This window comes from Girardinichthys multiradiatus, chromosome 4, assembly GCF_021462225.1.
Source record: "Girardinichthys multiradiatus isolate DD_20200921_A chromosome 4, DD_fGirMul_XY1, whole genome shotgun sequence".
NCBI classification, from domain to species: Eukaryota; Metazoa; Chordata; class Actinopteri; order Cyprinodontiformes; family Goodeidae; genus Girardinichthys; species Girardinichthys multiradiatus.
In genome coordinates, this window is record NC_061797.1 from 34,942,884 (window position 1) to 34,967,607 (window position 24,724).

The 24,724-nt window shown below is 38.6% G+C and overlaps 1 protein-coding gene across 2 annotated transcripts in view; it reads left to right on the forward strand.

Moving 5' to 3' along the window:
• LOC124867315 (MAM domain-containing glycosylphosphatidylinositol anchor protein 1) overlaps positions 1-24,724 on the forward strand; it is a 287,734-nt gene that overhangs the window by 178,674 nt on the left and 84,336 nt on the right. For both annotated transcript variants that reach the window (XM_047363702.1, XM_047363703.1), the window contains exons 7-9: positions 10,702-10,971; positions 15,499-15,828; positions 20,726-21,022. In XM_047363702.1, the coding sequence (XP_047219658.1) occupies positions 10,702-10,971; positions 15,499-15,828; positions 20,726-21,022 (897 nt within the window). The remainder of the gene's footprint in view (positions 1-10,701; positions 10,972-15,498; positions 15,829-20,725; positions 21,023-24,724) is intronic.

Here is a 24,724-nt window from a genome sequence, read left to right on the forward strand (position 1 = left end):
TGTAGCAAATCCTGGTGCATATATAATTCCTCTTTAGCTGTTTATGATCAAGAATCTTTTTACAGTAAAGCATGTACTGAAACTGTACAATGGTCATTTTATAAAAGAATAAATTCTATTACTAAATGAGGTTTTCTCTTAGAGACAATTGAAAAAAAAAAAAAATAAAGAAAGTTTGCCCTGCAAGTCTCTGACTAGTTAGTAAATCGCACTATTGTCATAAAGCCTCAACACAAATACAAATATTTTACTTGTAGTACACCTATGATGATTTTTAAGTCTTTGGTGAGACTTTTATACACTCAAAGTATTAGTTTTTACACTTTTTAAATGAAAATTGCCATCTTGAAGCACAGCTGCTTCCATTTTCTGTTGGATTTCGAATGGGCAGGATTCTTCAGGTTAAGAAACTATTTAATATCTGTTTATAGAAGTCGTAGACTGTTTTTTATTTTTATTTCAATTAACTGCCAGATGTAATTAACTGACGTAGTTTCGGGATAATTATTTTGACTTGCTTCTTTGTAATATATGCTTGAGCAAGGCGGAATTTATTTCAACTTGCTACATCTTTATGTGTTGACGTACACTGATATAGCATAATATTATGACCACTGATGAATTGAATACCAGTGAGTATCTCTTCATCATGGAACCTGTTACAGGGTGAATATATTAGGCAGCAAGTCAACATTTTGTCCTTAAAGTTTATGTTTCAGGGCAGAAAAAAGAGGAAAAATAGACAAGCGTAAGGATCTAAGCAAGTTTGACAAGATCATGTGGTGGCTAGGGGGGTGGTTTAGATCAATTCCAGCTCTTTTGGGATGTTTCCGGTCTGCAGGGGTCTATATCTATCAAACACGTTCCAAGGAAGGGTCCTTGGTGAACCAGGGGCAGTGTTTTTGAATCACATGATGAGCAAAAGCTGGCCCATGAGATCAGATCCAAATTGCTGAAAAAGTTAATGCTGGTTCAAAATACACAGTGTGTGGCAGTTTTTTGCCTAAGGGGGTGCATTGCCGCAGACCAGTCAGGGTGCCCACGATGACTCCTGTCCACCACTAAAATAATAAGATGGCCTGGATTGATGAATCGTGTTTTCTTTCAGATCAGGTGGATTCCCCGGCACATGTGAATCACTAAGAAACACATGGCACCAGGATTCACTGCTGGAAAAATGCAGGCAGTGTGATGCTTTAGCATTGTTCTGTATAACTTTAGGGGTCTAGTGGACTAAATGCCTTCATTAGTCTGTTCACATGTCTGTTTTGGCAGTAAAAGATGGAATGGTGGTTATAATGTTTTGCCTTATTGAAGTATATTTTTATATTCAGAAATAGTTTTTAAGCTTGTAATAAAATGCATATGCAACTATTAACATAAATTATCTCATAATGAGTATTTTACAAATTTAGGGTATTCATCCAATACAGCTGTATGCAGTTCAATTAAACAAATATCTCTGGGTTTTTGAAGAGTACATACTTAAAACTATTACCACAAGTGTTTTATCCAAATACAACCCATGTTTCTAAATATTTATTCTCCCCAATTTGGCCTTGAATGAAATAATTCACCCAGAGAATGTGGCTACTAAATGTGAGTTTAAGAAGACAACATAATGTAATGTCTTTACTGTTAAGTCATAACTTTACTCACCATGCTGCTTGATTTTCCCAAAATGATATTTAAACCCTTATATATTGCGGTCTTGTTTTGAGATGGGGAGGCTGGTAATCCCAGGGAGACTTCGAATGGGGAAAACCCAGAGGCTGCAAGAATGTGTGTGTTATGAGCATACTCAACCAAGTGAAGATGGTGACTCCAGGTGTCAGGGGTAGAAGTGCATATACATCTCAAAGTCTTCTCCAGTTCTTGATTCATGTGTTCACATAACCCATTGCTTTGTGGGTGGAATCCTGAGGTGAGTTGACTGGTGGCCCCCAAAGCCAAGCAGAAATCCTTCCGGATCAGGGACCCGGGTGATAAACTGGGGTCCCTGATCCAAAAGAATCTCGGCTGGAATTCCATGGAGACGAAAACATGTTGAATAAGTAGCCTGGCCGTCTCAGGGGCTGAAGGAAATTGGGAGAGAGTGACCAGTTGACAAGCTTTAGAGAAGTGATCGTTTATAATGAGTATAACATATTTGTTTTTGGAGGTAGGGAGGCTGGTAACAAAGTCAAGAGCAACGTGAGACCAAAGTCAGTCAGTGTTGGGCTGAAGGAGACCAGAGGGAGGTTGATGAGAGCTCTTGCCATGAGGACAGATATGGCAAGCAGCTACATACTTAATGACATATTTGTTTAAAGATGGCCACCAAAAATACCTTCACAGGAGACCAATGGTACAGCTGAATCCTGGATAACCAGGGAAATGAGAAGCATGTGCCCAGTGACTGGTTTTAGACCGAACACAGGAAGGAACATACAGGCGACCAGGAGAACCCCTCCAGGATCAGGTTCCAGATGAAGAGCCTGCTGGATCTGACTCACCAAGTCCTAGGAGCTCAGGTTTGGTTGGTTCATTAACTGCAGAGAGCTGTCTGGAAAGAGTGTCAGGTTTAACATTACGTGAGCCAGGTCTATAGGTGATGGTAAAGGTAAACCTGGAGAAGAATAGGGACCAGCAAGACTGGTAGGGGTTAAGGCGTCTGGTAGACTAAATGTAGGTTAAATTTTTATGATCAGTCCAGTTAAGTATGAGCAGTTCAGAACCTTCAAGCCAATGTCTCCATTCTTCTAATGCTAGTTTAACAGCTAACAGCTCTCTATCCCCAAAACTATAATTTTTCTCTGTGGGAGAGAAATGTTTGGAAAAGTTACCACAGGGATGCATCTTGTTGTCGGAAAGAGTTTTTAGAGAATGGACTGCACCCACCCTACAGTCAGAAGTATCAACCTCAGGAATAAACTGAGAGGTCAGGCCTGGAAGAGCTAAAAAGGTAGCGGTTGAACATTACTATTTGAGTTCTGAAAAAGCAGATTTGGCTTCTGAAAACCAAATAAAAGGTTGTTTTACGGAGGTGAGAGCAGTAAGGGTAGCTACGATGAGGCTACAGTTATGAATGAACCTCCCATAAAATTTGCCAAAACCCAGAAATCACTGTAGCTGTTTCCCGGTCATTAGTGTGGGCCACTCCTGAACTGCTCTGATCTTTGATGGGTCTGTCTTCACTTGTCCATCCTCTAAAATGTAGCCCAGGAAGTCAATGGAGGAGTGGAAGTCACATTTTTCTGCCTTTACATAAAGGCGGTTTTCGAGGAGTCTTTGGAGAACCTATGTAACATGCACTCTGTGTTCTTGAAGATTTTTGGAATTTATAAAGATGTCGTCAAGGTAGACAAAAACGATCTGATCAAGAAAGTCCCTGAGAACATCATTACCTAATGCCTAAGAAACTGCAGGGGTATTGGTTAGGCCGAAACACATCACTATGTTCTCAAAACGTCCTACATGAGTTTTAAAGCAGTTTTCCATTCATCACCCTCTAGTGGTAAACATTACTCAGATCTAATTTGGAAAAGATGGTTGCTTCTTGGACGGCTTCAAAGGAGGAGCAAATCAGAGGCAAGGAATGCATGTTTTTAATGTTGATGTTATTAAGTTAATGATAGTCAATGCAATGTCTGAGAGACTTATCTTTATTCTCAACAAAGAAAAATCCTGCGCCCATAGGAGAGGAAGAAGGAGTAATTATCCCTGCATTCAGAGAGTCCTTGGTACTGTATATTGCTCCATAGTTTCCCTTTCAGAGCGTGATATCTTAAAAAGTCAGCTGGATGGGAGTGCGGCACTAGGAAGAAGATGTTTGGAGCAGTTCTAAGGGCAATGTGGTGGAAGGGAAGATCTTTACTAAATACTTTCTGGAGATTGTTATATTCAGGTGGAACTTTGGAAAGGTCTGGAGGGTTCTGAGTATTCACAGTTATGGATGATGTTGGTGGAATGGTGGACTCTAGGCAGGTGGACAGACAGGTGAAACACCAGACTTCGATCTGGGACTCAAGCTAGTCTATGTGAGGATTATGTTTCTGCAACCAGGGAAAACCGAAAACAAGTTGAGTCTCGTGTGTGAAAAACAAGGAAAGAAATTTCCTTGTGGTGGTTTTCTGAAACGACAAGCTGCAGGGGAACAGTGTGTTGAGTGACTTTGCAGTGGGCTTCGGTTGAGGGCTAAAAAGGAGATGGGAGAGGTTAATTTGCGCAGGGGAATGTTGTGCTGCTTAGCAAAATTAGGGCTAATAAGGTTCTGTTCAGATCCTGAGTCTGCTCGAGAGCAGGCCGAATAGAGATTCTAATCGAAGCTGACAAAAGTTTTTAATAGCATCCAGGGAGTTTCTTTTTGAAAGCAATCACCTGCCGGTAATCCCGTATTTACTGGCGGGCTCTAGCTTTTGGGCAAATGGGACATCTAGAAATAAATGACCAGACTGACTGCAATAAAGGCAGCAACCTGTGTTTATCCTTCACTGCCTTTCTTCTGGAGTTAATCTGCTGCGTCCAATTTGGATAGGAGCCCCTTGCTGAGGTAGAAGGGAACGATCCCCAACATCGTAGGTGGTCAACCTGGAGAAAGATGGAGGGTTAGATGCGTTGAGGAAGTTGATGCATCACAGTCTTTTTCTTTCTCTCAAGTGATTGTCTATATGAACAGTACTGGAAGCAGGGACAGGTGTAAGAGCCACAGGTAAGTAATTACGAGCGACTTCGGAGGAATCCATTTGTTAAACCTGCAGCAAGATGTTCTGGAGAACCTGGGCTGAGGAGACTTGTTATTCAACCAGGGATTGCAAGATAGCACTGTGATGGGCAAGAAGAGTCTCCTGTTGGGTGAGTGCTGAGCGTAACTGTGCCTCGGAGTCTGATTGGCCAGATCGTTCAGTCATATTTGTTCTCTGGACTCTTCAGGACTCTGAACTGGTCACAATCAATACAAAGCAGGGAAGGGTTAAAATATGTATCTTTCATTCCTTTAACAAGATGAGAGAAAAAGAGATCGGTAGGACTCTAGACAGATCTCCAGGCGGCCACTAGGGGGAGAGGAACAATTAGGCTGGGTTTTGAATGGAAATGAGCAGCTTGTATAATTGTAGAGAGACTCTTACTGTTCTTGGAATGGAAAATGATCCGGGGAAAAGTAGTCAGGTCACTGAACTGGGCTTGACAGGAGTTTGGGTCGGATAATAGTCCTCTCTTTTTACAGATGGGATCCGAGGCACAAGGGAGGGTGGACAGGCTGCTGGTGAAGGCGGTGATGGTGAAGGTTTCTGTGTGAGCACCAGGTCAGCTGGTGCTCACACAGTAATTTATCTACACTATACTCTTTTTATACTTTAACACAATCACTTATTTAATTTTCTTGAATTGATCAAGTGCCAGACTGCAGAAAACATTTGTTCAGACTGATGCCAAGTAAACCAGAATAATGAAGTAATTGTTTGCAGTCAGATAAACCAGTAACATTGTTACCTTGGCATTTGGGACTGCAGTGCCAGTTATTTCCTTTCAAGACACCCACCCACAGGCGATGCTTTAGGATCCAAACAACAGCTAGATCGGACTTCCATTCATCGTCCAAAGTTCTCTGTGTTAAGGTGAAACAGGAGGATTAGAGATGCCTAGGCCTTTAGATCTGAAGAAGTTGTTGGATTCTTCCTGCATTTTTGACAGAACCGGTCAACTTCAACCTCTGTTAGCTTGAATTCTTCTGAATCTGTTTGCTACAAACAAATAAAATTTCACATGACTGAACAAATAAATAAATTAATAACACTATAACTACTATAAATATCTGACATTGAGGTATGAGGTAATAATCATAGAGAAGAATTTAGAGAAACCAAAAAGATCATAAGACTAAAAGATAAAACGTGAAATATTTTCGCATGGCCAACCTCCAGCCATGTGTTGATTTCAAATACATTATCTTTCAAGGGGGAATTTATTCATTGCCGATCTGCATCAGCATACAAACTGTTTATAAAATTTGTCACTTTAGAGATAATACTGAGTAAATACACATATTAATGCTTCATTAAACTGCAATAGCACTTAAGAAACAGAGAACTATCATGGAAAAAAAAAGTTTTCATGAGGGCTCTGGGCTCTGAAGGCCTTTAGGGGTTTGCTTTCTTATTGTTGTGCCTTGATACAATAGAAGTAGACAGAGCTATTTATTCTCTCATTGCAGTTGTTATGCCAGTGAATTTTCTTGTCAGATTCAGAGCAATCACTTCTGAAGTTAGCTAAAGCGATCACATTAGTCTGTCTGTGTTTTTGCATAGTCACCCTTTAGACACTGGCATCAAGTCTGTGTGAGTATACAGATTTATGCATGTTGTTGTACTGGCTAAAACATGAATACATAAAGTACTTTGTTGAGCTCTTGTACACATCATTCATTCTCATAATTGCTGTTGAAAAGGAGATTAGATGAACGGATGTACTGTACATCTATTAGAGCAATGAATTGTTTCCTGCACTCAGTTGGTCTGCATCTCATTGAAGATTAACCTTTCTTTATCTTAGATGCACGAGATCATAATATTTTCTCTACTTCTTATACAGCAGATAAAATTAGATGTAAGTACTCATCAGGATTATAAAGGGAGCATGTTATTTTTGTTTGTAGTGCCGTTTTTTGGGAAAATGTAGTATTATTGCTAGATCCATTTTTCAAATATATTTCTAAACCCGGCAGCCTCTTTTAGGGCTGTCGTTGAAAATATAATCCACACAAAATCCCAACATAGCAACAATGTAATATCTACCTGCCATTTTTCTTAGTTGGAGGGCACTGAACAGACACACTGATTATTAACAATATTGAAATATTGAAATAATGCAAAGTCAGAACATAGTTTGATATATGCACTCATTAGCACACAACAGTGAGATCAGCCAGTGAAACGCCACAGCAGTGTGCTGACAGATTAATTTTCTTTGGTTAAACTCCACTTCACAGGTCCAGTTGGGTCTGAAGTAAATACGCTAAATACATGTACTGTTTAAAAGACAGTGTAGCAATGTTTTGTTTTTCTCATGTAAGTTGAACTAAGAGTATACTTGATGATCTTTGTGCCAAAAATGATCCCTCTGAATTTGTATGCCGTAAAGATAGGCAGTTAGAACCAGACATTTTCATGCTCATGTATAAAAAGACACATACCTGTGTTTTGCTCACTTTCTGACTCAGACTAAAACTTTTCTTGCTTTAAGTTGGTAAGATTTACCAAATTGCTTCTGTGTGCTAAATACCAGAATAATGAAAAAGTGATTTTTTTTTCTAATTCACAAGTTTACATACATTTCCTTAGTATTTGGTAGGATTGCCCTTTTAACTATGTGCCTTGTATCAAACATTGTGGGCATCCTAAGGCAAGCTTCTCTCAACAGTTTGCTGGAATTTTGGCCCATTCCTCCTGACAGAAATTATGTAATCTAAAGAGGTTTCTGTACGGGAATGAGATCAGGGCTTTGTGATGGCTACTCCAAAACACTGACTTTGCTGTTCTTATGCCACGGCAGCATACTTATGGTTACTGTCTTTTTAAAAGACCCATTCAAAACCAATATATAACTGTCTGACTTATGTTTTGAGATGTTGCTTCAATATTGCCACACAATTTTATTTGTTATGATGCCATCTATTTTGTGAAATAGTCTCTCTTGCAGAAAAAAAACCTAAACAACATAATGCCACACATGTAATGATGGTCATTTTGTACAAAATCTTAAATGTTTGTTTCTAACCAAAGCAAGGTATAATATAATTATGGATGTGTGTATCTTAGCACTCTGCATGGAGACTGGGGGGCATTTTACTGAAATTAAATAGAAGAATGTTGAATTATACCGCCATCTCACTGTTAGGTATCCGCAGTTGCTTTAAAAAAATAACAGTCCACTATTCCTTTGTCACATTCTACACGTCAAGTCATACAACCAGACATATGTTGAAAACTTACACAAAATTATAGCAAAAATATGGTGCCATATAAGCTATAGTGCATGTATTCACCATTGCAACATAATCAGTGCAAGTGCTATAATTACATTTAAGTCTCTGGAGAGGTTTATTGGCAAATAGATATGTGATACCCTAATTTCCGGTATCCAATTTAGATGTGAAAGCCATATCCATGTTAAGTTTCCCACAAAAATTTGTGACTATTATACAACAGGAGATCCAAAAACCCATCTAGAGCAGTGTCTATGGAAAACATAGGAAGAGGATTTCGATGAATTCAAGGAGTATGAGAGAAAAAGGGAGAGATTTATGGGCTTGCGGAGGGTTTTGTTGTGGAGGCAGAAAGAATGATCCTGGCAGAGGGCGGCTGTTTGAGGGGTTATGGGGAGGTTTGAGTTTTTTTCTGAGAGTAGCCAAACTGAGCGTTGGAAGCAGCAGTAACAGCAGTTGAGAGCAGAGCTGCTGAGTATGACCGTGGAGCACGTTACACATTACATAGAGAGCTTGACAAGAGGATTGCAGTCAGGGGTGAGAGTTGCCATGCCCACTAATAGATGTCTGCTTTGTAGGGATAAACAGACCTCACACACACAAACACTCGAATAAGTCAAAATCCTGGCACTGAAATGTAACAAATGAAAGATTATATTAGATAGATTTTGGAAAACGAGAAAATAATGTGACAGTGTGTTTGTCCACATATTTTAAGAATCCTTTAATTATTGCTAGCCGTTCTGTGTTAAAATTAACTTCCTTTTCTGCTGTAGAGTGCAATGACATGTAGGGTTACTCAAAAATTCATCACTGAGCTGTATGTTACAATGACGGATTAGTCTCTTCAGAAGAAAAAGTGAGGCTTGACTGCTCAGCCTCATGGTGTTCTGACTGTAGTTGACAAGTGGCGGGGTGGTTTGTGTGAAACCCTTTAACCACTCAAAGGATTTCAACAGGCAACAGCCTGGTCATGTACTCCTTTCTTTCAGTGCTCTACTTCTGTCACCCCATTTATGCTCTGAGGTGTGAAATGTAAACGCGTATTACAAGGCGCTGTAGACAGGATGTGATGTAGGTTAAATATTTTAAATTCAGTAAAAGAAGTTTTTAAGTTTTTATTTACTTTAAATTATTGGGCTACTTTGATACAGCAAAGATTCCAGCAGCCGCCTACGGGCAGGTTTTCTTACCTCTCTTTAAACCTCTTTATGATGTTAGTTACTTCTTTTTTTTATTTTATTGTGTAAGAAATTGGTAAATTCTGATTTCTAACACAACATAATTTTGTTCACTTATACAGTTGTATTTTGGCCAGTTTTCATATAATAAATAGTCTGGAAGGGAATGTCTGCCACGTCTTCACAAATATCCAATTTGAAAGATTAGAAATAAATTATTAAGACATTGTACTACACTAGATAAATCAAGATTTGTTTAGCAGTTTTGTAGCAAATTCAAATGAGTATGCCAAACTTTGACATAAGAAAGTTAATGTTTCTAAAAGGCTATGCTTTATGAAATATAGAAAAGCTAATTACTCAGCAAATCTGGAAAATGTGTTTATATCCACAACACACTGTTCAATTAATTTATTTTAAATATTTGTTCATCTGAAAAATAAATAGGTTGCCTCTGAGGTTTTCTTTGACTTGTACTAAAGTAATTCCTCACATGATCAATCCTACCACTGGTATGAGACAGAAATATTTACGCTTTTCTAACAAAACCTTCTTCTGCAGTAGGTATAATCACTTTACCTTCAAATTAAACCCAAATACAACTTTACTGAAACTTTATGCAAACAAATGTGAGATGACTAAACAAGTTGGAAATAAAAACCAATCATGGGGCAGCAAATCCACCAACAGTTTTAGCTGTGTGCCAAACTCCGGAATCCGGTCACTGATCTGCCATCATTGTTTTTCATAAATCCAGCAGACACTCACTTCTGCCGGACGGGAGGAGTGTGAAATATGAACGTAGAGGATGATGACAGTCGCGACCGATCAACAGGGCTTTGCTGATGTAGGGAGGGTTAATGAGGACTAGCAAATTGGAAGTAGGAAGGCAGATTATTTTGGAAAATGTATGACTGAATTTCAGTATTTTGTTTTTATTGTGGAGAGGAAGCATTGTGAGATAGCAAGTAGTACAATAGAGCAGGATGGACTCTATGATGCGACGGTACAGAAGAAGCAGCAGGGGTGGTAGAGAGGCATCTGAGCTTGTAGATGACATGGGTTCTTTGCTGATAGTGCTTAATGATGTCCATGGTGTGATGATTAAAGTTCTGTTTATGGTCAAGATAGATTCTGAAGTAATTGAATCTCTCAAAATCTCAGTTGGCTGATTGTCAATGTACATGGGATCATGTGGGGTGGTGGTTTTTTGTGGTAATCAAATATAAGTTATTTGATCACCGCATATTACAAAACTAGCTCATATTTAAAGAGGTTCTACAGGTTATGTGAATATAAAACCTTAGCATATATTTGTGCACGTTTATATGCACATTTGATGCCTTTAGACCTTAGATCAAGTACATTCATAGTGATCTGCAAACTCATGCAGAATCCTATTTTTTAAGTATGACAAGTGGGCATTAGTACATTATACACATGCATACACTGGTTCAATAATCAGTACTTCAAATCCTTCAAGATCATTTTCTTCTATGCATCCAGATACATGTGATGCCATCCGTACTCATTTCACACTGTTTTTCTTTTTCGCAGCTCCCCCAATGATCCGGTTGTCAGTCAATGACAGTTTGGTGGTAGATCCTGGCCAAGATGTAGTTATGACCTGTGAGGTGACTGCAGGTTTACCTCTGCCCACTGTGACATGGTCCCGCTACCCTGGACCGCTCCCGCTCAGTGCCCAAGTCCGGGGGCCAACGCTGGTTTTACGTGCAGTCACACCAGCAGATGCAGGTTTCTACAACTGCACAGCGACCAACAATGTGGGCAATCCCGCGCGCAAGAACGTCAATCTTACTGTCAGGAGTAAGTCAAACATGTTTGTTCCTTTCTCCTCAACATAATACAGACAATGTGAACTAAAGTCTTGGTTACTCTTAGTGGAAAGTTGCAGGCATCTAAGTTAAGGATAAGGCTTTATTTGTCAGTTTGTAGTTTTAAGTTCTGCTCTGTTTAATCCTCATTACAATTCCTTGTACATGGTTCTATAAAGTACACAGGTAAGAAAGGGCACCAACTAGGTAATTGGTCACAAAATTTGTGCAAAGTATTCATTCAACTTCTTTCATTAACTTAACTTAACTTAACTTAACTTAACTTAACTTAACTTAACTTAACTTAACTTAACTTAACTTAACTTAACTTAACTTAACTTAACTTAACTTAACTAATAGTTTAAAATAAATAAGTAGTGAACTAAATCCTAGATATCAAAGACAACTTCAATATCTTAAATAAAGAAGATATTTAACATTTACATACACAATAGTCAAATCTACATAAACCTACCATTAACTTTCTTCCACATTTGTCAAGCAAACATGCAACACGCTATGATGAATTAGCTAAATACAACTGAACTTAGTTAGTGATTTTAGTCCAACAAAATATATTTGCTGTATGCACACAGAAAGCTTAATGAACTTTAAACAACTACAAAAGTCTGTATTGATCTCACACAGTCCTCCTGAACTCAATTTCAGTCTCATGGCTGCTCTAGAAAGTACCAGAATATTAAGGCTTTGATTGGCTGCTATTTATTGTGATTGGCTGGTGGGTCAGTGAAAGACTGGTAGGCACACTTCTAGTCTTCCATGCGATGTTTATTGAATCTATTGCATAACTTTGAAGTGTTCACGTGGATAACAATAACATTTAGATCACATTTCCATTGTTTGGTTAAAACTAGACCTGAGGTACCGGTTAAAAACTAATCAGATGTCAGCAATTAGTGCTTTTTGTCATAGTTTATGGAATTCATGGAAACAAGAAGGACCAGAAGGCCATTTGACAATAATTACTCAGATTCTGAATACTTAGTCATTGATTATTCACTATTTTTTGTACCTCCTTAGTCCTGTCACAGAGGGCTAAAGCCAATCAAAATATTTCACAGACATGAAGCAGGATACACCAAACAGGGCACCAATCCATCCCAAGGTCAAACACAGAAACACAGGGAGACAAACAATCAGAATCAAAGATACTTTCATCCAGCATCATTAGGAGTTCAACTACAAGTTTTGGTTAAGTATTATACAATTTCTATATTATTATTATTATTATTAATATTTAGACATTTTTGTCAGAAACAACACTAAAAATAAGTTTTGTTGAGACTCATTTATTTGTTTAATGTGTGTCCCTCAGTCTTCATTTTAAACATTTTTATTTATTTTTTAAACTTCTGGGAGGTGTAAATGCAGAGTGGGTTATTGTACAATATGTTACAGGTTTACCTCTATACTACTACTACTTTTCCTCCTTCTATTACTACTATTACTAATGATGAAGATTACCTAAGGCTGGAAAAGTTTCCTTCACTGATGGAAAAAAAAAAAAACAACTACCTTTCCAGTTACTGCGAGCTAATTCACTGACAGTAATTTGGGACTTTATTAATGGGGAAGTCTGTGTGTGCTGTAAGCAGTTAATCCATCATTACAGTGAGCTGATGTGAATCTTGTCAGAGTGGGTGGGTTAAGTATTGCTCTTTTTGTAATTTCCTTGTCATTAAAGCTGAAACCTTCCATTCTTCGTCCCCTCTGGCTATTTTTGGCACCTTTAATCATCTTTATTCACTCCAATTAGTTAGACTGGAGTGGAAGCAATTAGTGACAGTCTCTTCTGTTAGTTAACACTGTGGAGAACGTATGCCAAATACGTTTCTCCTGTTAGCCTAATGGGCCGGAACACACACTAGCACAGGTTGAAAGACGAAGAGAGATACATTCGTTGCAGTGCAAAAGAAGTAGGAAGGTGACATACACATATGCACATACAGCTGTGTTTCCATTACTTCATTAATTAATTTATTAATTAATTGTTTCCTCAACATTCACTCTAACCTCAAACTACACCTAGCATTTATTTGAAGATGAGTTAATTTACAAATGAAGCACTTCTCCTCCATATAATAAAGATATGACCATATACTATTAGTGTGTAAATGTATATGCACAACATCCTCAAACCACTGAAACAGATTTAAACAGAATCAGGTCACATGAAGCTAATAATGTCATTTAAACCATACGGTCACTGTCTTATAGTACAGTCTCTGTGTCTTGTTATGAAGCTCTCCTGTCCTCTTCACCACGTGCTTTGCCATTTAACTGGGAAACAGTGCACTATTTTGCATTCAACATAGAAATCAGTTGGGAAAACCCAGCCTTTGAAACTGAAAATTAAATGTGACAGTGTGAGAGTTACTCTTTGTCCTTGATTTTGTTTCCCCCCTCCTCCTTATCCTGCTGTTATTTTATTCCGAATCTTGGCTCCTTTTTTGTCCCACTCCTTTGCAATTTGCTTCTTCCTCTTTTTGTCAGTCTTTCGTCTCCAATTTCCTTTTTTTCTGCTTTATTTTTGTCATGCTTCTCCCTCCTTAGGCCCAACTCACTGTGTCGTAGAGCCATCCAACATTATGTGTTAGCCATCTTTTATAACATTTATATCCACCTAATTGCTTTTTATTTAATCTGAGGCCCTGTTAACATGTAACAATGTTTTCTTGTGAAAACAAAAGTTTAGTTGCATTTCTACTGTTCGTTTCCACGACATTGGTGCACATTTTCAGAAAATGGCACAACTTGAGAACGGATTTCAGAGTGTAATGCTCTCCATTGTCATGTAGACAGGAAAATGTAATCTTCACATGGGGAACCCCTGGCTGATGTACAGTATGACTGAAATCATTAGAAATCAATGTGCATGCACACAACGGTTGCGGACCGCTTTGAAACCCACAGAAGTTATCAACAATAACAATGGCGTATATCAGAGTACCTATTTGTGCTGCTGACTCCTTTGTATCTAATGATGGTTCTCCAACAGACTGCACATTTTCTTTTCCGTTTTGTACATAGGAAGTGTTTGCGCATGTTGTTTATTTTCAAAGACAAGGTTAAAATTTTGTGTTAACAGAAAATGAAACAATGTTTTCAATGGACTTTTGTCATGTGCAGAGGGCTTTAGTCTCCCTCGTTGACATACCGTCTTTCTGGAATAGCTTTCTTTATCTGTCTTTGTAAATCTCCATTCTCTTTTAAGTTTTATTTATAATTTCCTTTTACATTGTTTTATCCTCTAAACAAGTGATGGCAAAAGTATATCTCCCCCTTCAAATTTTTCACATTTCGTGACGTATCAACCATAAACTTTAAAATATTTGACTGGATTTCTGTGAAAGATAGAGTTGATGGGAAGATTGATGAAGCTGAATCCTGAGCAATCCCAGCAGAAAACATGCAAAATACTTGACTGAGGTGGAAGTAGACCTTCTTGCAGGTCAATAACAGTATTCAAACAGCCAAGGCTTCAATTGAATGGTTTAGATCAAAGCATAATAATGTGTAAAATTGGCTCGGTTAAAGTCCAGACATAAATCAAATTTAGAATTTGATGCTCACAGATGCTCTTCATCCAGTCTAAGTGAAGTTAAGATGTTTTCCAAAGAATGGGACAGAATTTCAGTCTCCAGATGCTCAAAGCTGGTGGAGACATACCCCAAAAGACACGTAGCAGTAATTGCAGTAAAAGGTGGTTCTACAAAGTACCAACTTATTGGGGCTGAATACAAATGCACGCCAGATTTTTCAATTTTTTTTATATGTAGAATATGAAAACATATATCATGTGCAAATGGCATGTGTCATTATGATACTAAAAAGTTAATTGGGTATAGATATTTCGAAAGCATTGAGAGTTGTCATATTCTACTGCGCTGCAATATTTGCCTCTGCATTGTGTTGCATCACCAACATGCAATAATTTGTATGTAGTTTTTTTGTAAAGCAGCGGCCTAATGTCACACTAACAAAATATGTTAAAAAATCTCAGAATCAGTGATGCAGCACGTAGCATTGTGGTAGAGCACGTAACCCATATACGGACGCCACAGACCTCGACGCAGCTGTGCCTGGTTTGAGTCCCGACCCCGGTGACTTGTCCTCATGTCTTCCCTCTCTCTTCACCCCACTAACTGTCTGCCTACTTTCAAATAACAAAACATAACAGCCACTAAATGTTGCAAAAAAAAACAAAAATGTCTAAATCAGATGTAGAAAAAACATTACATTGACTACAAACACTGACATTAGACTGAAGTAAATATTAAAAGCAATATAATTTCAACATAGTGAATTGACTAGCTGAGCAGCAACAGCAAAAAGAATCCAGCATGAACGCAAAAAGTAATTTTATTTTGGAAATAGTTTTCTTGTATCCTAATTTAAGTAAATTATAATTCTATAATTCTGATTACAATACACCGTGCAGTAGTTCATATTAACCATTCTTCTCTCCCCTTCTTAATGTGGTCACCGCAACTCACAGCAATGAGCAACCTGACTTTCCAAATCACACCGGACTCTAACAAGGACAGTGAGACCATCCAAATGGGTCGGGACCTGAAACTGTCATGTCACGTTGATGCCACTCCACAGGACAAAGTCAACTACACCTGGTACAAGAATGGTGCTCCTGTCTTCAACTCCGATAGCCTGATATTACTGCGCAGCGACCCAGATATGGCACCTGGCACAAGTAGCTTGGAGATTGTGGACATGAAGTTCAGAGACCTGGCTATGTACAGCTGTGTGGCAAACTTCCCAGGCAGCAGGGTGCCAGAGCTTCGTGTGGATGTCAACATCTCCCAAAACAGTGGTAAGATTTTCATTTCTGATTTTATGTCACATCTGCAAACTATATCAAACTATAAATGACCTTTTGCTGTTGTTATTTTTAGATTTAGCTAATTAGCACTAAGAAAATTCAAACAAGCAATCCTCACAAAAAAAGCAATACTTGGCAAAAGTAGAGGTGTGTTACCTGTTTCTATATTTTCGGTATAAATATTTGTTTATTTCATTTTCTGTCTGTTTAATATAATTCTTAACCATTTAATTATATTAGTCATTTATCTGTGTTATTCCAATTCTATATTTTGATGCAGTGCTTGCTTGCTAAATATTTGATGCAGAAATTTAGCTTTTCTTCCCATCCTATTCCTTTATGGGATTCTTCTTAAATAAAATTGATTCTATTAAAAAGAAAATCTTTGACATACTCCCGAAGATGATTACTTCATCCTCAGCAAGTGAGACAACATTGGAAATAACTGCAGAACCTGATTTGTGTTTGGACCTTTTTTGATCCTGTGGAGCTTCCTGAGTTATCGGAAATATTAGCTTCATCTAAACCTTCAACTTGTATGTTAGACCCAATCCCAACCACAGTATTTAAGGAAGTGTTCCCTCTGATTACCAGCCCCATTTTAGATATGATTAATCTATCTTTAGTAAATGGATATGTACCACAGGCTTTTAAGTTAGCTGTAATTAAACCTTTACTTAAGAAACCTTTGCTTGATCGAGATGACTTGAAAAATTACAGACCTATATCCAATCTTTCATTCTTATCTAAGATTCTTGAGAAAATTGTTGCTAATCAAATGTGTGAGCATTTACACAGCAATGACCTGTTTGAAGAGTTTCAGTCAGGTTTCAGAGCTCATCATAGCACTGAAACAGCTCTGCTGAAAGTCACTAATGATATTCTTATGGCCTCGGATAATGGACTTGTGTCTGTACTTGTCCTGTTAGATCTCAGTGCTGCATTTGATACAGTCGACCATAATATTCTCTTAAAAAGGCTGGAATATGCTGTCGGGATCAGGGGAACAGCGCTAGGCTGGTTTAAATCTTATCTGTCTGACAGATTCCAGTTTGTTCATGTAAATGATAAATCATCTTTAAACTCCAGGGTTAATTGTGGAGTACCACAGGCTCAGTACTTGGGCCAATTCTCTTTACTATATATACAGGTCCTTCTAAAAATATTAGCATATTGTGATAAAGTTCATTATTTTCCATAATGTCATAATGAAAATTTTACATTCATATATTTTAGATTCATTGCACACAAACTGAAATATTTCAGGTCTTTTATTGTCTTAATACGGATGATTGTGGCATACAGCTCATGAAAACCCAAAATTCCTATCTCACAAAATTAGCATATTTCATCCGACCAATAAAAGAAAAGTGTTTTTAATACAAAAAACGTCAACCTTCAAATAATCATGTACAGTTATGCACTCAGTACTTGGTCAGGAATCCTTTGGCAGAAATGACTGCTTCAATGCGGCGTGGCATGGAGGCAATCAGCCTTGGCACTGCTGAGGTCTTATGGAGGCCCAGGATGCTTCGATAGCGGCCTTTAGCTCATCCAGAGTGTTGGGTCTTGAGTCTCTCAACGTTCTCTTCACAATATCCCACAGATTCTCTATGGGGTTCAGGTCAGGAGAGTTGGCAGGCCAATTGAGCACAGTGATACCATGGTCAGTAAATCATTTACCAGTGGTTTTGGCACTGTGAGCAGGTGCCAGGTCACGCTGAAAAATGAAATCTTCATCTCCATAAAGCTTTTCAGCAGATGGAAGCATGAAGTGCTCCAAAATCTCCTGATAGCTAGCTGCATTGACCCTGCCCTTGATAAAACACAGTGGACCAACACCAGCAGCTGACACGGCACCCCAGACCATCACTGACTGTGGGTACTTGACACTGGACTTCTGGCATTTTGGCATTTCCTTCTCCCCAGTCTTCCTCCAGACTCTGGCACCTTGATTTCCGAATGACATGCAAAATTTGCTTTCATCCGAAAAAAGTACTTTGGACCACTGAGCAACAGTCCAGTGCTGCTTCTCTGTAGCCCAGGTCAGGCGCTTCTGCCGCTGTTTCTGGTTCAAAAGTGGCTTGACCTGGGGAATGAGGCACCTGTAGCCCATTTCCTGCACACGCCTGTGCACGGTGGCTCTGGATGTTTCTACTCCAGACTCAGTCCACTGCTTCCGCAGGTCCCCCAAGGTCTGGAATCGGCCCTTCTCCACAATCTTCCTCAGGGTCCGGTCACCTCTTCTCATTGTGCAGCGTTTTCTGCCACACTTTTTCCTTCCCACAGACTTCCCACTGAGGTGCCTTGATACAGCACTCTGGGAACAGCCTATTCGTTCAGAAATTTCTTTCTGTGTCTTACCCTCTTGCTTGAGGGTGTCAATAGTGGCCTTCTGGACAGCAGTCAGGTCGGCAGTCTTACCCATGATTGGGGTTTTGAGTGATGAACCAGGCTGGGAGTTTTAAAGGCCTCAGGAATCTTTTGCAGGTGTTTAGAGTTAACTTGTTGATTCAGATGATTAGGTTCATAGCTCGTTTAGAGACCCTTTTAATGATATGCTAATTTTGTGAGATAGGAATTTTGGGTTTTCATGAGCTGTATGCCAAAATCATCCGTATTAAGACAATAAAAGACCTGAAATATTTCAGTTAGTGTGCAATGAATCTAAAATATATGAATGTTAAATTTTCATTATGACATTATGGAAAATAATGAACTTTATCACAATATGCTAATATTTTGAGAAGGACCTGTATGCTTCCAATAGGTCAAATTATTAGGCAGCATGGGATAAATTTTCACTGTTACGCTGATGATGTGTTATTTTTGACCAGGACATGTCATTTAAATCCCATATTAAACAGGTTTCTAGGATTTCCTTCTTTCATCTCCGGAACATTGCCAAAATTAGAAATATCCTATCTAGGAGTGACGCTGAAAAACTAGTCCATGCATTTGTTACTTCAAGGCTGGACTATTGTAATTCGTTACTATCAGGATGTCCACAAAATGCATTTAAAAGCCTTCAGCTGATTCAAAATGCTGCAGCAAGAGTTCTGATGAAAATTAAAAAGAGAGATCATATTTCTCCTATTTTAGCTTCCCTTCTTTGGCTCCCTGTTAAGTCCAGAATATAATTTAAAATTCTCCTCCTCACATATAAAGCCCTTGATGATCTAGCTCCATCATACATCAGAGATCTGATGGTTCCATATGTTCCTAACAGAGCACTTCGTTCTCAGACTGCAGGTTTACTGGTGGTTCCTAGAGTCTCTAGAAGTAGAATGGGAGGCAGATCCTTTAGTTATCAGGCTCCTCTCCTGTGGAACCAGCTCCCAGTTTTAGTCCGTGAGGCAGACACCCTGTCTACTTTTAAGGCTAGGCTTAAAACCTTCCTTTTTGATAAAGCTTATAGTTAGAGTGGCTTAGTTTATCCTGAGCTATCTTCCTTATTTTTTACCTCCGTCTTCTTCCCTCCCTGTTGGTTGGAGTAAGGGGGAGTCAGGTTCAGCCTAAACCGGCTCAGTTATGGTTGAGCTGCAAACACACCCTCCATTTCTGCTACCTGTATGACCCCTTCTCTTTTCCAATGGTTATAATCAGTCAGACAGAGGGAGGTATCCCAATCCTTGTGGTTTTTAGTATAACAATGACCATCAGTGGGACCTTTTGTGAGGTGCCTTGAGACGACATTGTTGTAAATAAGCGCCGCTTAACTAAATAATCTGAACTGAAACTGTGTAGTTATGCTGCTATAGGCTTAGGCTGCTGGAGGACATAACGACCACTTTCACCCTCTTCGCTACGTTCTCACACGACTCTCCAATTTTGCATTATTTGCTGTTATTTCAGCTTTTAAAACCTTGTTCTCTCTTTTCTCTTCCTAGAAGCTACACCTGGCCTGGCTCTGTGTCTGCCTGTGACACCTTTCTGGAGAGGGGAATCGTCCGAGCTTCTGCTGGCAACAACTTAATGCTCACCGTCTACCAATTATCCACATAGCCCTGTCTTTTAGTGTTTAACCCTTTCTCTCTCCTAGACATGGAAATTGACTGAGCTTTTACTGTAACTAATTATATGTGCTCTCTTTCAGACTCTAACCTTGAAAACTGGCTCAGAGTTTATCTGTTCATTCTTTCTAGGTGAAACGACTAAAGGAGCTACATCCATTAACATTTACTTTTCCTTCCCAAAGAAAGTACTTCTGGATCAGTGCTTCTGTATTCTTTTTGTGTCTCTGCTCTGTTCTCTCAAACCCCCAGTCGGTTGTGGCAGATGGCCGCTCACACTGAGCCTGGTTCTGCTGGAGGTTTCTTCCTGTTAAAAGGGAGTTTTTCCTCTCCGCTGTCGCTACATGCATGCTCAGTATGAGGGATTGCTGCAAAGTCAACGCCAGTGACTGTCCACTGTCTCTACATGCTCATCCGGGAGGAGGGAATGCTGCAAGTCACTGACTGGATGCAATCTGCTGGGTTTCCTTGATAGAAAAACTTTTTATCCAATTTGAATAAAAAGCTAACTCTGACTGCACTGTTCAATTGTTAGGATTAATTGGAATGTATGTACCTGACTGTTGTGAAGTGCCTTCAGACAACATGTGTTGTGAATTGGCGCTATATAAATAAAACTGAATTGAATTGAATTGAATTGAATTCCACATGCATTAATCCATCCAATAATTAAGGCACTGAAAGTAAGATTAAATGGGGCACCAATTCTGGCCATGTTTTTTTTTTTTTTCATTTACTCACAACATTTATGCTTTAAGTTCAAATAATGTAAAACTAAACACATCAGATTATTTCCTATTTTTTCCCTTTTAGATGATGTTAATGAAGTAAATCTGATACTACAACTAAAAAAATTGCCTTTTTCTTTCCTCCAGTCACTCCTCCAATGATATCAGTCCCACCAGGAGGTCAGATTGTGAGTGTGCGTGAAGGAGGGAATGCCGAGTTGGTTTGCCTGATTGATGGCAAACCCCGTCCTCCAATTCTGTGGTCACGGACAGAGAAAGATTTGCTAATGCCTTCGGGGAAGCCCGCGATGGAAACACCAGATGGCCGCTTGAGGCTAAGGAATGTCAGCCGGGACATGATGGGACTCTATCGGTGTCAGACAGCTCCGTACAACGGCCTTAACATCAAGCGCAGAGAGGCACAGGTCCAACTGAATGTGCAATGTAAGTGTGGGTTGGGGTATTTTCAGCTGATAGCTCTACTCACAACACCTTGCAACAGTACTCATCTAAAAGAGCCTGTGGTAAGAATTACACACATCTGACTTTACAGCCTAATGTAAACAAGTCTGTGTTTGATTTATTTCATATCACACGCTAGACCAAAGTTAATTAAATCAGAATCTTTACTGTCATTGTATAAACAATTTCAATGATGTGCAGTTCCACTTAGTGCAAAGAAACTGTCTATTAATTGTTACTATAAGCTTCACTTTACCTATATTTAAAAAGTATGAAAACTAATGTGTGCATGTAATCGGTTAAATGCCTCAATCAAATCAGATAAATCTTTGACAAAAACTCAAGTTGTCTCAAACAAGACGACTTCAATGTGTAAACAACAGTGTGCATTCAATGAGTCATCACTCTACCAGATGACAGGCACGCAAGTGGGTGATGGTAATGGTGAGTATTGTGCATCTTTAAGAGGAATTCTGTAATAGTCTAATAGTCTGGTCACTATACTATTATGAAAAGGCAGGATGGAGAATCTGTGGATAGGGAAGTATCAGGTAAATCCAAGAAAGAAAGTCCCACAAAAATAAACAAGAACACTGGCCTCAGAGCATTGTTATACCACTGATGGTTATGAAACAAAAAACATAAACCCTCTTGCTCATACATGAACCGTTGAAAACAAACAGGATACCACATTGAAAAAAAGGAACTAAGACAATGAAATACCAATGAAGAGGCAGATAATGCAAATAAAGAAAACAAACTAGTTGGTAAACAAGCATAATATCAATTTATAGTTACAGAACACAAAATGTGGAACAAATGATCAGATTGTTGTGATTGCCTTTATTCTTTCACTTCTTTGCCAAACTTTATCCAGTTAGATATATCCTTACTTTACTATATTTTCTGTTCAGCATTTATATGGACAATTGTTGCCATAATATTTCTGTAGTTTTGTTTATTTTAGATTCAGAATTCTAACTTGTAATGACCAATATTTTTTGATTAGACAATTCAATTCATAGAGTGATATATTTCAAACGTTTCATTCGGGTAATCTTGATGATTTTGTCTTAAGGCTATTAAAAACACAAAGTTCAGTTTCTCGGAAGATAAGAATGCTAAATATAATCTTTAGGACAGAATTGACAGTCTACTTACTGTACTATATCTCCACTCAACAGAATAAGAGGATTCCTTTTGTGCTGATTAATGCAGTGTGACATGGTATTGATGAGTGTGTGGCAGTGGCGGTTGGTGAAAAATATTCTTGGTGGGGCTGTAACAATACATTTCTCTACCTTCTCCAATATATGAAATGGAATCAACAGTGAGATGACGAATACCAATGAACAGCATCCCTTTCATCATGCCCGCACAAAAAGTACCACAAAACTCAATACAGCCAAAGAGTTTAGAAAACATTTGACGATTCTTATCAACCTCTTCATTGTGACTTTTTACCTCAACGCGGTGTCCGCACAAACACTTGTTTTTACCTGCGATGAGGGATATTTTCAGTGCCCCAAAGCCTTGAAATTCTGTGACACTGATTGGCCATATATTTATTCATTTGCCCTAGCTACTGTACACAATTGGATATTTGACAGCGCTGCTGGGACAATGAACAGTGCCCCATGATAGAACCGTACGTCTGTGATAATTCAATGGTAAATGAATATCAGTAGGTGGGAAATGTAGTATAGATTTCATATTACGTTGAGGCACACTTTAGTAAGTAAAACTGATATATATATATATATATATATGTATATATATATATATATATATATACATATATATATATTTTACATTTCCCCCTCTTTTATCACGGAGGGCGCCGTCCCAGTACCACTGGTGTGTGGTGTTAAGACAGACTAAATTTTTTAACAGCAGTGTTCAACTCATTTGCATTGTTGGTTCTTGTGTCTCTCATTTACCTCTTGACAATAACTCATCGATTCTCTTTTTGGGATTAGGTACGTAAATTAAAACAACATTGGATCACCGAGCAACAGTCCTGTCTGTTTCTCTTTAGCCCAGGTAAAACAATTCTGATGTTATCTCTGGTTTTGCAGTGGCCTAACAGAAATAATGTGCAAGTCGTAGCCCATGCCCTGGTTAGGTTTGTGTGTAGTGGAGTCATTGCTCTTGAAGCAAAGACTCCAACCACAGTCCATGACTTGTGAATCTCCCTCAGAGTTTTGAATAGGGTGTGCTCTACAAGCCCCTCTGGGCTGTGGCCATTCCTGTTCCTGTGTATTTCCTGCATTGTTTCCTTCCACTCAACCTTCCAATAATATGTTTGAATGCAGCACACTGTAAACAGCTAGCTTATTCAGCAGTGACCATTGTTTTATCATCCTTATGGAGAGTGACAGTGACTGCCATGTCAGCCCCATGATTTCTGTAGTTTAAATTCCTTTTTTTAGTCTTGAATCAACAGAATATGACTTTGAATTTTAGAAATAAATTAATGAAATACGTTTTTTCCATAATATTCCTATTTTCTGTGATGCATCTGCATTCCACCCTTACAAAGAAACTTAAAGCAAATTAAACCACAAAAAACATTAAGGGAAAACCTTTGCAAGGCACTGTCAATACGTATTGAACACATGAAGAGACAGATGAGCAAAAAGGCAGAAATCGAAATCTGTCAGTATTTAAAAGTACTGCTGCTATGTGCACATCAATCTCATCTGGTTTGATAATAACTGATGGCCTATAAAAATGTATCCTATTACCAAACAATTGCACCAAGTAATACTATTGGCAAAAGCCAGGCCTAACCGTATTAATTACCTTTCACAAAAAGTTGTTGCAATACTTACTAATGTCAAAAATTATAGTTGCATTTCTAAACTTGTGAATGTTCCTGAAGTGGAAAGACCATCCTTTCACCATAAAGCAGCCAGGGCCAAATGCTCCTTATAAGATTTCTAACAGAGGATTCAAAAGAATAATTCAAAGAGTTGTCCAAGAGCCAAGGAGCAATTGCAGAGAGCTTCAGAAAGACCTGAAACTAGCAGGTAAAATCTTCCCTTGAAAATGTATTGCACTCAACTGCAATCACCTCTGTCCTTACCCTCGGTGCAAGACTCCACTGCTGAAGAATAAGCATGTTGAAGCTTGTTTAAAGTTTGCTTCAGACAATTTGGACAGGCCAGTAATATAGTCTTGTCAAATGAGGCTAAAGCTGAACTGTTTGGATCTCATTGCAAACAACATTCTTTGTAGAAGAATAGTTCTGCACATAAACCTAAAAACACAACACCAAAAGTGAAGTTTACAGGTGGAAACACCATGGTGTGTGCTGTCTTGCAGCATATGGTACTGGCAGACTTCATATAACTAATGGAAGGATAACATGAGAAATGTACCGGGAAATTCTTGAGAAGAATCTGAATATAAAATGAGTGTGGATTTCCTAGCAAGACAAGATACCCAAACACACGTTCACGGAAACTCTTAACTAGTTTCAGAGAAAGATGATAAAACTCCTAGAATGGCCCAGTCAATCATTTGAGTTGTCTGGAATTGTAACTCTATGGAAAGAACTGAAGATCAGAGCACACGGAAAGAATCCTCCAGAAATATCAAGATGCAAAAACTGTTTTTGGTGAAAAATTAGTCAAAATGACACATCAGCAATGCTTTTTATTAGATTCCCTATGCAGAAGA